Source organism: Varroa jacobsoni, unplaced genomic scaffold (genome assembly GCF_002532875.2).
Source record: "Varroa jacobsoni isolate VJ856 unplaced genomic scaffold, vjacob_1.0 contig00230, whole genome shotgun sequence".
Taxonomy (NCBI): Eukaryota; Metazoa; Arthropoda; class Arachnida; order Mesostigmata; family Varroidae; genus Varroa; species Varroa jacobsoni.
This window is the reverse complement of record NW_019214433.1, coordinates 138,669-154,401: the sequence shown is the minus strand read 5'-3', so window position 1 is coordinate 154,401 and position 15,733 is coordinate 138,669. Positions and strand designations below refer to the sequence as shown.

General features: G+C 43.4%; 1 protein-coding gene across 6 annotated transcripts in view; it reads right to left on the bottom strand.

The window, feature by feature from the left end:
• The window catches only part of Rhp (GTP-Rho-binding protein rhophilin), a 151,587-nt gene that overhangs the window by 16,350 nt on the left and 119,504 nt on the right, over positions 1–15,733 (bottom strand). Inside the window, exon 1 of one of the 6 annotated variants that reach the window (XM_022851482.2) lies at positions 3,316–3,376. The exons of the other annotated variants lie outside the window; for them this stretch is intronic. Coding sequence (XP_022707217.1) covers positions 3,316–3,330 — 15 coding nt within the window. The 5' untranslated portion in view covers positions 3,331–3,376. Of the gene's footprint in view, positions 1–3,315; positions 3,377–15,733 lie in introns of those variants that run through there. 6 annotated transcript variants of the gene reach the window in all.

Here is a 15,733-nt window from a genome sequence, read left to right as displayed (position 1 = left end):
TACAATAAAGTTAGCGCGCTGCAGGATCGCGTCAATGGAATCGTTCTGCTGCCATTACTTCCTCTACCTGCGCCGTTGCCTGTTGCTTGTTACGTTATCTGCGGCCATATCGCTTCTATCATCACTACCGTTACCAACATGAACACCGCTACATTAAACGCAATTTTTAGTGGTGAGCAATCGCTCTGTAGCTACAGCGTGGTCACCCGGAGACATCCGGTCCAAACTCGGCTGACGTTTATGTCCGCCTATGTGTCTGCACACCCCAATGTGTCACATATATGTGTGTGACGGTTGCGGGCCCTTAGATATGCGTATGAATAGCGAAGTCCAGTTGAGGCACATTTCACCTACGGGTTGATTGGTGCTATGGCTAATATGGACACAATGAACCGGTGTCCCAACTTGTTTATTTATTTCGCGCACATTTAACCCGATGCGCTTCTCTAAAAGGCTTCTTGCGTTGTCCTGTTAAGGGGCAGCTCTGTGTACGTATGTACAAAGCCGACAGGGGCTTCGTCAGTCGCTTCCGCTCTACAGTACATAACCGTAGTAACAATAATAGTTTATAGCAGCCCAGGGGGGCAGCACTAGGACGGCCTAACAATACAAAGTAATATTAGAAAATGTTAAGCATTAGTCAATAGGTCCTTTCGTGTGCATCTGTTATCGACAAATTAAATCAGTATCGAAAATAGCAACAAGCAGCTCTTCAGTGCCATGACTTTCTATGAAATAACACCTTAAGTACCACACAGGTAAACTAACTATGCACAATACGTTCGTTTATATGTATGGTCATCGTTACCTTAAAACTGAAAACGTCAAGCTTATTCATGAGTTCATTTTTGGCATCAAGCACTGCCCAACGATTTAACGCCATTATCCACTCTTGGTCCGGCATACCGAAGCAAAATTGAACCGGGTCCGAAACACGATATACCCAGAGAGATACACGCACACATACAATATATCGGCCTTCTAAAGTGTCTTGAAAATGTTTGGTCCATATGACAGGAACACAGTTCAATTTACTGTAGTAATATAGGGCTTGTCTCTCCGATGAAATATTTCCTGCTCTTAACTACGTGGGCATGAACAATTTTGTCAATCATCTCGAAAGATCACTCGAAGCGATGTATACAAACGACGGCCAGATAGACTAAGGGGGCCCAGTTAGGTTAAAACCGACGCAATACGGGCAATTTTCAACATCTGACTGACCTCAGATCTTGCAGAAACAGACGGACACTTTTGGCCCTCTCATTACACCCATTCGAGAACCAGATATGTGGATAGATAGCTATTTAGCCAGCAGGCAATTCGACCCTCTCTTTCGATATGCTGTTGCTGGCGACCTGCATGCAAATCTAAGATATGAAAATGCTCGAAGGGGCATGAAAGGCCGTTTAGATTGCAGCGCCGAGCAGGACTGGGCCCCTAGCTATGTCAGTTATGCCAGGACCTCGCTCCGCGCACTCAGCCGCATTCGTGTAAATCTCTACTGCTCCAACAACAACTCCGAGAGCTCAAAACTCATTCCCGCGCGTCAGAAGAGAGCCCCTGCTGAAAATTCTGTTCGCAATCTGCTTTATAGCCTGATGTTTATTCTCTCAGTATTCAGGGGGTTGTGTGCTACGCAGGGTATTGGGCGGCTTTGAAAATCTGCCGATGGCGTCCACGGTGGTGACGAATAGCAACGAGCACCAACAAGTACAGCAGAAGCCCCTCTACTCGTATTGGTGCCGTCTTCACAACAGCAGACCCGTAAGAAGGAGCAGCCATCCCACCTGTGCTTTATGCACCAACTCAAGGTGACAAGGGGAGGGGGCAAACGTTTCAGAACAAGTATCTGGGAGCTCAGAGGTAAAGCCCCATCAGAAATACAGCGGCCATCATTTATGCGGATTGCACGTCCCGTCTGTGTGATTTTACGCTCGCACTGTCCGGTAACCTTACAAACACAGTAGTTACTAACGAAGACGGATACTGATGCTGACATGGGAACGTGGGGAGTCGCGTTGCCATGTTCTGTCTGATCATGGGTAGCCTCCAGAAAGCCAGGATTTTATTCAAGTGAGCCTCAGCATAACGTTCAGCTCTGTTTATCGTATGCATTTTGATCTTCCTATCGACTTATTTGTTTGGAAAGTTGGTCCCAGCAGGAGCAGCATGTATTCGCAAAGCAGACTCAAACTAAAAACAAAAACCATATGCTCTGGCGTTTCGCTGAATATTATTCACCTACGTTTATCTAACTGTTTCTTGTCGCACATTTAGTCTGATGCCCTCTGGCGAAGCAGCGCTACCTGGCTGCCTAATGTGACCCTTTTTAAATGCGTTACCATTGTAACCATGAACATGCGGCCATCGCTGGTTTCAATTTGTTGACAAATAATTACCATGGCATCCTGTTACCATGCCGTTTTTTAGATTTGTTGAAAGAAGCCTCAAACAAGTTTACCAAAACCCGCCCGGGCTAGACCTTCTAGTGAGAATGTGTCCTGAATACAGAGTCAGAGAGGTAATGCCAAGGAGTTGTTTACATAGTAGGAAAAGCTGATAGCGGCAAAAAAAACCTTTCGATAACCTCGGGTCGTTCAGGCCTTTACCGCCATATCACTTTCCTAGCAAAAAAATAAATGCTTCTTGAGAAATGAATTGAATAGGTCTTATATCGGCTTGCAATAGCCACAGCCTTAGACCCTTGCTCAAGATACGGAAACGCGAACGAATAGCTACGGTTATTCATTAAGTTACCATCTCGCCCGCAAAAAATAACGATGAGTTAATGCGTGTTACAATTGTGCCCGCGTGACTACTACAACACAAGAGCAGATGCCTCTGCTGTGCCGGTCGGTCAATATATCACGATGAAATGTTCGAGTAAATGATGAAGCAGCGAACCATGTCAATGCCAGATCCTGGATCGTAGAGAAATGAAATAGGGGGTCTATAGATGAAGACAATGATATGTCTGACCATTTTAGTGGAATGTAGAACAGGAGGCTAAAGGCACAGGTGCCGATCTGCGATGGTGGTGGTGGTGGAACACGATCCCGGGGGCGATTTGCGAGTCTACTCTTTAAGCCGATGCAATAACTATTTGCCAGTTCTGTTTTCATCGCTTTTGGCCGATTTAAATTCGTTTTTATTATTGTTCAATTATAAGTTTCTAATAAAAATTAGTAAATTCAATTATATTGCGTCTGGAGAGTCATCCGCTGCGGCATTGTGAAGAACAACTTAAGACTGTAAGTTTACAGGAAATTTTGCACGGGTAGCATCTATACGATTTTTCCACTTTGTACTCACCGGCTGAAACAGCATGTTAGTATTTTGATGAATCACAATTACTTCGTGTTCGCAAAAAAGCGGAACCACTTGGAAAATAGAGTCCACAACAATGGTTAAGTATATCTTCGCACAGATGACGGTAAAACGATTAGGTACTGCCGTATGCCTGGAGTAAGCTTAGTGGTCATCGTTTGTGTTGCATAGGCATCGCGCATGTAGAGAGCTCTTCACTCGGTTTAGTCTAGTAGTAGTTCAAACAGTAGTAGAACAGACTTCCGCACAGGTCGGCGATCTAGCCTGTACTGAGGTGCACTAGCGGGGACACACAGATAGACACATGGGGGCACTCGTTGGCTACCCACTCAGACAAAAGCTAACTATTTCATGGTGGCCGCAGCGGCAGAAGTAACAGCGGTGACGGAAACATCATCGGCGCTGACTGTACACAGTCAGTAAAACTACTACATTTTAGGACACTGACCTCTCCCCACAGGGGTTTTACGACAGACAGCTCCAACAACAAGAACATCAGGAACAATGCCGGCGCTATGTTGCTGGCCTTCGTTATGACACGACACGGCGCGTGTGGCGGCAGAGCGACCCCACCACAAGCATACTGAACAGCAGTGTCGCTATATTAGAAGTAGTGCCCATTATGGGCGCTGTGGTAGTACTAGTTGTAGAAATGGTTATAATCATACTAGCGGTGGCGACGATATGGGGCGCTAGCCGTACCTACATTAACAGGAGGGGGCACTGATTGCTCATGCGTTTGTTGAATTGCTACAGCGGCGTTATTGACAATTCGAACGGACTGCGCGTGACGAATGGAGAACGAGACATTGAATTGAAAGTGCTGAAGCAATACGAACAGACGCGAACACCGACGTTTGTTCTATGTCTGATGCTATCATGGCCACCATCCCGAACGGCGCAATCGGGGAAAGCTGACCACAGCGAAATCAGCCGAAAACAAAGTAGCCTTTGCCGTGGAACTCAATCCTGATCGAAGGAAATCTACTATTTGTGGCTGGCGCTGTCATTTTACAAGCGTTGATCGACACGATTCGCACTTTTTAATCGGATAAATCCGATTAGTGCAAAAACAATAGCAGATATTGATGGACTGACTGCTAGACAGCCCGTCTATTAGGATGTAGATGGATGATTGAATTTGCGCGCCATTTACGCTCATGCAGTAGTAACTACACCTAGCGGTTAACTTAACCATTGGCACCTATGGGTCGACAGCTATTGCTTTATTCCGTTACCTGTCCATGTTTCGCGGGCACATCCGCTGGCCAAATAACGATTTAGAAGAGGCTGTTCAAATTGCTTCACTAACTTCTTTCCATTAAGGCTTGTCTATTACCACTCAACCTGCCGGTACAGGTAACGGAACGGTGGTTACTAATTTGGCGTCGTGTTGCTTCTAGATATTTCCTTTCAGGTTGGAATCGGTAGTGAGTTGGTGTGAGCATATGCCCGAATAAAGCTTTTGAATAGGTTCAATGATGTGATTGACAGACGAAATTACAAAGTTCATGTGTAACAGTCATGGCACCTGCATTGTAGTGCAATACGCCTTACATCTGCTGCTCCGCAGGACAAGCGATAGCAGGAACGCACGTCAATAGTTCTATAATACTGGCTATTATCCTCCTCTGACGACCATCAGTTTAAGCCGATCGAATCTGTGTGATGATTATGTTGATGATCGTTTATAACTTGTTTTTAGTGGAGGCGAAAAAAGCGATAGCCCACACTGACAACTAAGAATAATAGAAATTGATCATAGCAATGTATTATTTTTACATTATTGCTAATATATAGAATGCACCTGGACGCATTGCTTCGGAGAAAGACCACCCCGGGAGATGACTTAAGCTGTTTCGTCTTCACGGCGTTTACCTCAAAGAGCAAAAGGTAGGAAAAACCTATATTGGTTTTTTGCCTAAAGGTGCAAAGGGTTACTTCTTTTATGATATTATTCTACTTTATCTTTATATGTATATATATATATCTGTCACGGACTTTTCAAGTGACCAAAAGCTTCAATAAATAATATTGGCGTAGCACCCTAGCTTGAATTTCTATTTGACTGTCATTCGTACCATCTTAGTCGCTTTATATTCTTGATTATTTTTTTAACTTCATTAGAAGGGAATTATGTCGCTTAAGAAAGGGAGTCAGCGATGCTGTTTACTGCGTATACTTATAGCCGTTTGACAATAGAAAAAAATCGATCGATCTGATCGAAATTTTCTGCCTGGCCAAGATGGTCACCTGAGTAACTTGTGCTAAGTGCTTTTATTGGTGAAATGTCTGTGAGAGCTTGTCTATAGCGATGGCAATTGCAACAGGGCTCAGTAGTGAAACATACAGGGCAACTATCTATAATGATTGTAAATGTTCCATCGATTAGTTTGACGTAGTAATGTAATGTATTCTATCTGGCTACTGGCATCCACAGTGCACAGATTACGGCAGCGGGCTTATTTAATTTGTGACCGTATCGTTGCGTCAAACGCAATTAATACCTTGCCTGTGGTAAAGGCTGCACGAGAAAGATATCCACTGAAAAAGAAAAGCCGATTTTTCAACCAAAGTCATTGCAAATAAACTACGATTCGTCGGTTTATAGAGACGTCCAAGCTATGTGCGTTCTCGAGTACTCACTTTTATGAAAGATAAAAAAAAAACATTAGAAACATGTTCGAGACAGCTTACTTCACAGTTTAGGTACTGAGTAGTAAAAATGCTATATAAAATCGAACCCTCCAGGAACGGGTGATAAGCTGCAGCTGAATTGTGTAGCCCAGGGTTAGCTGGAAGTTTTATTATTTATTATACAATAACACGCCAACGCGCCGTGTTTCTGTCCGAAACAGTAGAGCCATTTAAGTATGGTACGAACATTCATTGAGTCACATCCGGGAGAAATTCTGAGCATACAGATGCATGCAGATCAGAATTGCAAGATCTAACTTTTCGATCAGCCCACACACACGTGAATTCGACTTCCATTAGCTTACCAATCACTTAGTCGCCGTCGGTCATTGTGCAAGTTTTTTTCTTGCATCATGGTTAGACAGCCTCTCTAGCTGCCAGTTAATTTTCCCTGACCCTTAAAGAGGCTGTACAAAAGACAAGTCACCCAATTGGCCAATGTAAGCCGGAATGATCTTCTGAGCATCTTACTTTGAACCGGATTTTAGTGTTGGTTGAGCTATCCATTACAGCTACTGCTATCGCTTTTAGTTGGTGTGTATCGTGTATCGAAGCAGATGGCGTTGATTTTGACCCTCTGACGTCCCCCAGCTCCATTGGACAGCGTTTACGATACTGCGGCTTCTTGTTCCGCCGGCCACTCCACAATAACTCGCAGTAAAGTTGTGGGAGTCGTGCAGCATGCAATAGACTGAGACGCATGCCATACAATCATACGCAGCGTCCAATACGATAGGAATCATAGCCATCATGTTCTGTGGCTTGTATCCCATTTGCATGTCTGCGTGCACAGCACGTCTACACCCATCTTTTCTGCCGCCGGTGATCATTCATTGAACCTATGTGTTTCACGTTATGCATCCCGGGTTTCACTAGAGAGAACAATTTGCTCATTCGTTAATTCTCATTGTGAAGTTATCCCATTCAATTAGTGGGTCAATCTGGAAATAAAGGCCGAGCGTAAACGCAGCCGTCCGTAGAACCACGCAAATTCAACGCATAGTATAATAGTACTTCGTTGTCGCCATGCTGGTTTAATTGCAATAGAAGATACTGTATCAGCACAAGCGAATTTGGCCGATGTATGTAACCAATCGTACAACACAGAAAAAGCAAGTACAACTTCATAACTTTTACTAGTACTAAATTATAATGCGGCCCTTTATAAAAAGGGCCACATAATAATGAAGTTAGATAGCGAATACTACTATAAACTATCAATGACATAGGTCAAAATAAGTGGGCTCATCCAACTCCACAAATAAGTATGGGCTTCAAATACAAAAGACACATGTTTCAGCATCCGTTCGAGGATACCAGTACGGCTGCAGCCTATAAAAAAGAGTTAGTTATCTGATAACGTTACGTTGTATGCCATAACAAATAGTCTGTATTGATTCTGTCGCTTGTCGGCTTGTCTTGCGAGAGCACGCAGCGTATGGCGTACGCTTGAGCGTATATACCGTACTTCTTCGATACCCCCCTCATCAATCTCATTCTTATGCCAAGCTGAAAGTCAGCCAAATCAAGCTACCAAGTACATTTGTTTCGATCCACGACTTGTATCTCACTGTGTGCCTTCTCCTCTGATCGTATTTAGTAGGAGGCTTCGCAGACACAAAGAGTAATCCCGCAACTGGGAGCAAAAGCGACCTTTACTGGCGAGAATCGACGCGCTCCTCAAGACGTCTTTCTGTTTTGCGTCCAAACATTGTACAAATATCACGTTTATGAAATGCTTCGTTGGCTACCTTGTCAGTTCTTTCACGTAGATATCTCAAAGTCTTCGATAGGTCTTAACGTATGATTAATTTTTGCTTTTTAAGTGCCACGACAGAGTAGTTAGCTATCTTTTTGCGCATTATTTACTGGGCTGTCGTTGTTTTTCGGATCGAACCTTCAGAAAGATGCGGCTGTCTGCTAACTTTTAAAACATGACCCACCACTAATGTCGCAAGAAAGAAATTTCCCTCTGTTTTCAAATTATGATTAAAACATTTTCAAGGCAGGGTCTGTCAAAAAGATTAAGCGTCGTCTACAAATTTACCCAGCACTTTTGTATCTGTGTATACATATCTGCCTGTATCTTTTTTTTTGCATATTAATGTATAAGCGGCAACAACTTTTAGCATTTATTTGTATTGTTATTATTTGTGTTCTTGCGTTTCGAGTGAGGTCCCATAATCACTGACTTCAACAGACCAAAAAGTAGTAAAGAATAAAAAGTCATTTCCTATTTTGTCTCTATTCGTTAAAGCTACTCCCATCTTGTTCCGTTCGGTCCGTGCTTTCTACATTCTTCAGCCGATCTCTAAACTAAGCCGCTAATCAGCCTCTGTGGCCTTCGTAATCTAATTTTTTTTTGTCACTTCTCAGTATTGCGGTGTTTTCCAGATCTGTTAGAAGGACATTCGTGTTTAGCACGCATAGGTACATAGAAGAACCTGTCGAAACTAAACACTCCGGAACGAACCGCAAGAACGGGGTTGGGTTCGAAAAAGTCCGATGAGCCAGATTTCGCTTCTGATACTTTATCCCTGGTCCGACTATTTGTTGATATTGAAATTCGAGAGGTTCCAGGAAGGTTGAAAAGAAACGGAAGCGTATGCTTTGAGAACTACACATGGCCGCATTTCAAGACCTTCTAAACAATTGGTTACTGTTAAAAGCTATACGCGATAGATCATGAACGGAATTCCCTGTTGGGGAGGGGGGTTAAAAGGTTGTCTGCTCTGATCAATGGGTTCCATATAGTACTCAAACAAACCCGACATGAGGGGGAATTTCGTTGGTACGTACCTATGGGCTAGCAAATAATAATAATAGCATTAGACAGCGCGATTTTTCGGGTAGGTAAATAGTTCGGAGCTTCCCAATTGGCAAAAGAAATACGATTATGTGCAACAGGGTATAACGGTCCATTTAAATGACAAGGTTGTCCGATGAAGTAAATTTGAAATTACAGGACGGTCATATAGCTAGTTGCCTTCATTTCCACAAGTACTAGATGAAGCTCTACCGATAATGTGATTATGTTGGAGACCACAGAATTTATCGCATCAACGTCAATTTGAGGTTTGCGCGGAAAAATAAGCTGAACACAATTACGTTCAACCCTGAAATGTCCAATAGCTTTTTTCGTAAACGTCGTCTTCTCAGGATTCGGTTCCTAGCTTTTGTGTCATCAAAGTAAAAGCAATTTTGGCTGGGCTCAGAATTTTCTAATCCATTATCCATACATGCTTATTACACGTTATATGTGCAACAAATAAAGATGACGACGGAAACTACTGCCTTGAACATTCTTCATTGCTTACAGAAGTCGGCTTCGGATGCTAGCCAGCACGAAAAAAAAAGTACTTCGGCGGAATTTCTACTTGGTTGAGTACGAAGTCGGACTCGTCACACACAACGTGGCCTGCCATTGGTAGTTGGTAATTCCGCCAGGATTTCCATAATACCTAGTGTTCAAAAGAATTTACTATCTGCAAATATATCTTTGTAATCATAGTACATGAATGTATAAATCGTCTAATATAGTCCTCACAGCATACGAGAGATTGATATTATAAATTATCCGTTTTTATATCTAAAATATAGAAGCTCCAGATAAGTCTTATGCGTGGTTTTTCTTCTTTTACAAATAAATAAGGCATTAGTTAGCGTAGCTCATCGTTTTGGCCGGACCGTCACTATATGAAGCAGGTCGTTCATGACATTTGGCCGTCCAGACCGTATACGTAGACTGCCCGTGCAGAGTTGGCTCTACGTTGCTTGCTCCTGCAATGCACGTATCTATTTACGTATCTCTGCCTCTGACTGCGGTAAATAAAGACGTGGAGGCTGTCGAGTGCTAAACATCACTCGTGTCAGGATCACCCACTAAGCGTCCGTTGTTCCAGCGGTAACAACTACCTTGCTAGTTAGGACGAAAAAGACAAAACACAGAGAGCTCGAGATTTCGTTAACAGCGATAACACGACGCGTCGACGCTCTTTGGCGAGCGACCATTTGATCGCTGCAGTCGTACAATGTCCTGGTGGCGGCCAACGGATAGTGATGCCGGCCTGCCGCGACCACGGAATACACCGGCGATGTGTCTATGGAGTCTCTAAAATATTTACAATAGCAATGGCTGACAATCTGAACGATTAACGCACGCCCACAGAGAGACAAAGCAACGAAGCGACAACAATGGCATCCATATTGCCAAAACAAAACATTGGCTGGAACAAAGAGTGTACCGACTTGAATATAGAATGTCTCATATTGCCGAGCCAATAACAACAGCAGTGAAGCCGTACAATGAAGTAAGAAGCCAGGCTATTTCCCTTCCTATACTTTCACTCAGTGTTATCGGTGTTCTACTGCGCGATTCCACTATCGATGAGCTCAATACTGAGAGATTTCGATCGACACCTGATTCCCGCAGTGGTCATCGGTGGATTGATTTAATTTCAATTCTTTAATAAGGACGGCAGTAGCCACTGGAGATGGTAGATAAATTTCTGCAACTACGCGCGGTTTGTGATGCCGGCAGGTAGCAGCAAGCTCATAGCCATTTGTACACGGCCTTATAGAAGCCATACGAAGCGTTGAAGGTCACTAATTTTGATAATGATATGAACGCGATGCAATACGAAGCAGACGCGATAAATGAGACGGAAAAAGATCTAACATGTCCTCGATTTCAAGCGACTGTGACGATATTTTTACGAGGAATTGCAGTTATAAAATTTGTTTTGATAGATACCACATGCTGGTTTCGGTCTACGCAAAATGCCTGGTCAAAGTATAAGAGTTTGATACAAATTCTACGAACGATGCCAATAGTCAAAATTTGCCGGAGGAGTTCTTCTCAGGTAGGCCATAACAGTAGGTATCTACATTTGATGACGTCGTAGGCTTGCAGTGATTTAGCCTGCCACTTCATTACGCCATTCGAAAATAAACGCATAAATTAACGGTGTGCTTTACAGAATATGACAGCAACAATGTTATCACGATTCTGCACTGTGGGTCTGTGGCAACATGAATATACCTAGCGTGTGATGTTGTCGATCATAGAGATATATGTGGGTGTAAAGGGATCTACGTTGAAATTGGGGAGAATTTCGCCGTACCGGGCTAACGTTCGTTTGTTATTCATTGTACCAACTAAAAAACCAATAATAGTATTACGTTAGAATTGAACGAAGATTAGCTGCTGCCCAATCTTTCTGTGCTGCAATAAATCCAAATTAAAAACTTCGTTTTTTGCTTGAATTGGCCGTTTGCATTTTTCATGCAGTTTCCGAACGATCCGACGAAAACTTGCCCGTCGATCCTTAGTAGAGTTACATTGAAAAAGTTCGGCGTAACTTTATCGAAGTGACCCAAGAAACAATTTTTCAAACACCTGGGATCGTGATACAGAAATCCATGACCATTTTAAAAAGGAGGGTATCAATTGCCACTGGGGTCATCCAGAAATGTATCGTTGTTTTGCTCGGCACTTTTGAACCCATTAAGCTTTGAGCCCTCGCATTTGATTTTTCTTTTAATATTTTTATGTTACGCTTACTCCACTGAAATCGTTTGTGTGTGGCGTTTTTTCGTATGACGACACTATCAAATCAACACCTACCTACAATAAAAAGGTGCTTGCAGACTAAAAAAAAAGACAAATTCAGATAAACAGCTAGGAGTTCTAAATTGAAGCTACAATTGTGCTGAATGCTGACCATGTTTAATGGGCATGGCCGTAGCAATGAAGCTAGAGCATACACAAAAGATGTTGTTCCAATATCAGTTATATACAAAAACAAAAGACTATATATATATATATATATATATATATATAAATTGGTTGATAGTGATCCAATCGCGGCACGCGAAATTAATATGATGTCATAATCAAGCGTCATCTGTAGTAAACTATGAATTCCAATTAATTTTCTATCGTTAACGTAGTCGTCTCAATGCCTACTTGATTACCCGGATAACAGCATAGGAACGATTTTTTAAACGTTTCTATTTTAACGGCGCGCTATATCTCCTGGCGGTGTAGCATAAAATAACTAACATTAAATATTATCGGTTGACGTCCACTTTTTTTTTTTCGTTACCACGAGGCTTCTAAGTTTTACTTTTCGAACAAACCTAATAAATTGTATATTTCATAGAGAAAATCAACGGAGGAAATCAACAATTACCTGACGTAAGACCAGCGTAGTTTAAGCTGTAATGTATTATATATTGGTTAGGTCCGGCGTTAACGGCGATCATGTAGAAATGACTCTCTAGTGATTTTGCTAAAATCTTTTTGTACACGTGGATCTGTTTTCTAATGCACTATTCCAATGACTGTAATAACATGTGTTAGATGGATACCTTAAAATTGACAAGATGCAATAAGGGCGACGGCATAAAGCTGCGACACGGCGGATTGAAATAACAATTCGTGACGGAACGCTTAGTTCATTCGCCGCCTCTACAAACTTACTGACTTCGTTCATGGATCTATTTGTCTATTAGTAACACTTCATTTATCTGCTCCAGCTCTGGTGATGGTGTCGTTCTGGTTCTGCCTACACATCGGCGCCTCACCTTTCTCATAGCTGAAGTGACCGTCATTTTTTGCCTTCTTCCAGGGCACCTGAGCCTTCAAATATGATCCGTGTATTTGTAATCCAGTCGCCAGGATCGGTAACCTTTCTTTCGGCTTCCGATTGCACAAAGGCTAACACGCTTGCATGAAGCAATCACAGATTGCGGTGCATGTCTTTCGTCATTCCGATGTATCTCTCTCAACGTATTATTAAGCAGCAGTAGCAGCGGCAGATGTGGCGTCCAGCGGTAGATCCAAGCACATCTAACACTGTTAGAGCTAAACTATTGGCTTTCACAGAACGAACGCAAGCACAAACTTCGCCGATCAATTCATGATTGTAGTAATCGATACGATCAAACAAGGGGCTACGATAATTAGTACAACAACAGTACATAAACAGCGGTAAACATGAATAGATCATACAACTATCGATAAAAAAAATATAGTGCACCCAGAGTCAACGCAGTACTATGCCCCTGTTTCAGAACCTGGATGAGGTTCGGATGAACCACCGACGATTATCACCAACATCGATAACAGCAGCCCCATAAGTGCTAGTGCTTCTGCTCGATTTCGTCCCTTCCGCAGTATCTGTCCAGTTTCGTCAACAAACACCAGCGCGGGCAAATGCAAAAAGGTGATGGCGACAACAGCTGTTCACACTCGGCCACGAGCCGAAATCGCTCCTTACAGTCGTGGCTGGTGAATGTGATCCCAAGTATTGCAAGATCGAAGTACCAAAGAAAAAGAAAAACGAAGAGGCCATAATCCGGTCACTGCCTCCGACGGTGGAACGACTATTGCGCCTGAATCGACAGAGGGCCAGAGAAGCCAGTAAGTACACTGGGGCAACACGACTGACTAAAGCTGATTGGACATCGGCGTATTCCAAGTGCAAGCAACAGCCAATGCGACAGAAGCTGCATATGTATTAACCAGTCTCCTAGTACCAAGAGGGAGATCGTTGTTGTTTTCTTTGGAAAGAGCAGAACACCAACAGTTCGGCCAGAACGCCTGTCTCGAACGAATGCCCCCAACGACTCCGCAGCTCGACACAGAAAACAAGTTCAGACGCAAGGAGACAGAAAAGAGGACTACTGCATCATGCTAGCGTCCATTGGCTAGTCCGGGTCTGATCGATCCTCATTAGTCGAACAATGGAAAGGTACGGCGTTGCGGAAATACCTCAAGTGCGTTACCGAAGTTACGACAATATCAGTGCAGAAGCAGGCGTGACCGCGTTCACGGCCCGGCCACTATCGCCAACAGTTGAAGCTGTTTTTTTTTGTGCAGAAACTAGGTGCCGTATGTGCCGTATCGAAATAAGCGGTACGTCGTGTATTCAAAACCGTGGAAATTTTGCTAAGTTATTGGGTGTCACTGCTTTTCTGAGGGGCAAAGAGGGCGCCCTAGCAGATAAGCGCTAGCAATGCCAAAACGCCCTCAGCGAAAATGTCGTTTGGGTTTGTGGACCACAAATGGGCCGGATATAACATCGTATCATAGCGATGTACTGGTGGTGCGCTGTGGCTGCACCGGTCCCGGGGTGATGTCTATGCTGGTGGTAAATTCTTTGGATTGAGCACTAACCTATGAGAAACAAGCATCAAAATGCAGCCACAAGCTACAGATGTACTGTGTGGCTGCCTTCACGAGGCACATGAATATGAATGGCGCGTGTACGACAAGCATTTTGGTTTCATCGGCGGCCTACCATGCGACCAGACCGTTGCGAAAACATCACAGTTTACGCACGTCAAATACGTTTAAATACACGCAGAGCGCTGGCGCTAGGGGTCGCGCAACTAGTACCGCCATGATGATACCAGCCTAAATTGCTGATCAGCAGGAATCGCTCTTGCAAAAGCTGGCACATTCATCTGAATAGAAGCCGTCGATTCTGGTCTAGAACCTCATGCTCGAGAAAAGTTTATCGCTCTGAAAGCGTTCCAATGGAATACGGTTCTGCAATGAATGAGCGAGTAGTCGAAGCATAACTTTCCATTACAGGTGAGACGCCTCAGTAGTGCCTCATAAACGCATCTGTTAATAGTTATATACAATTATGACATTCTACCCCGTTCTGTTTACTTTACTGGATAAGATAGAATACAATATGTACCTGTTTGTTTTGACAGCAAAAAAAAAATAGCCTCCATAGTTAACTCTCAGCTGCCGCTCTGCGACAGGCCTAGATAGCCGTTGTTTTGATAGCAAGAACAGTCCTGTTTTCAGCCGGCCCAAACAGCGTTAACTGTTCAATGACTGTTAACTGTTGTCTGTGTAAACAGGGTCCGTGTCGCTTGATCGGAACCGTCCCACACAGGCTCGATCTGTTATTCTGATTGATATTAATAACATAATAAAAAATCAGAGATCGCTGACTAGAAACAGAACTAATAGAAAAAGCAAGTAGGACCTCTCGCGACGTAATGCGATGCTGTTGCAATAACTGTGAAGGCAGACGCAACTGGCGATCGAATGATGTCAATGATATTAACAGGCGGACTCACAAACGGAACAGACTGCGTGCATTGATAGTGGTAATGATAATAATAACAGCATAAAGGTCTCTACAGCCGTATTGGTGAGCTCTCTTGTTTTTTGTATTGTTTCGCTCAAAATATATCGCATAGCATCTTGGTATATAACGGTTGCACGTTCCATATGTGCATTCATAGACGACACCCCAATGCACTGACGATCTGTGCTGATATTTATTGACCAGGTCTTCTGGGATCTACACGTATATGTCGGCGGTAATGCTTGGATTATGGAGTGCCCTAAACTTTGCGACAAATTCTCGCGCACCCTGCCAATTCGAAATGAGCTGTGACTCTTACGTCATGTCGAACTCTTGCCATGACAATCTGCGCCCTATCCAAATCGCATTGTTAGTGGTTCGTTCGTGTTTCAACTCTTGTTTGTAATCCGTTTCACACATGGCATGAACGCAACGGTTCCACGTTGGCAACCCGACGCCATACTGGCAATGAGCGATCTGAAAAACGCCACCTAGCGGAGAAGTTAGCTAAGCACGCCCTATGTTTGAGATGTTACCATCTCACCGCATGGTTGAACGGGCCCAAAAACAGCAGCAAATGTATAAACAAC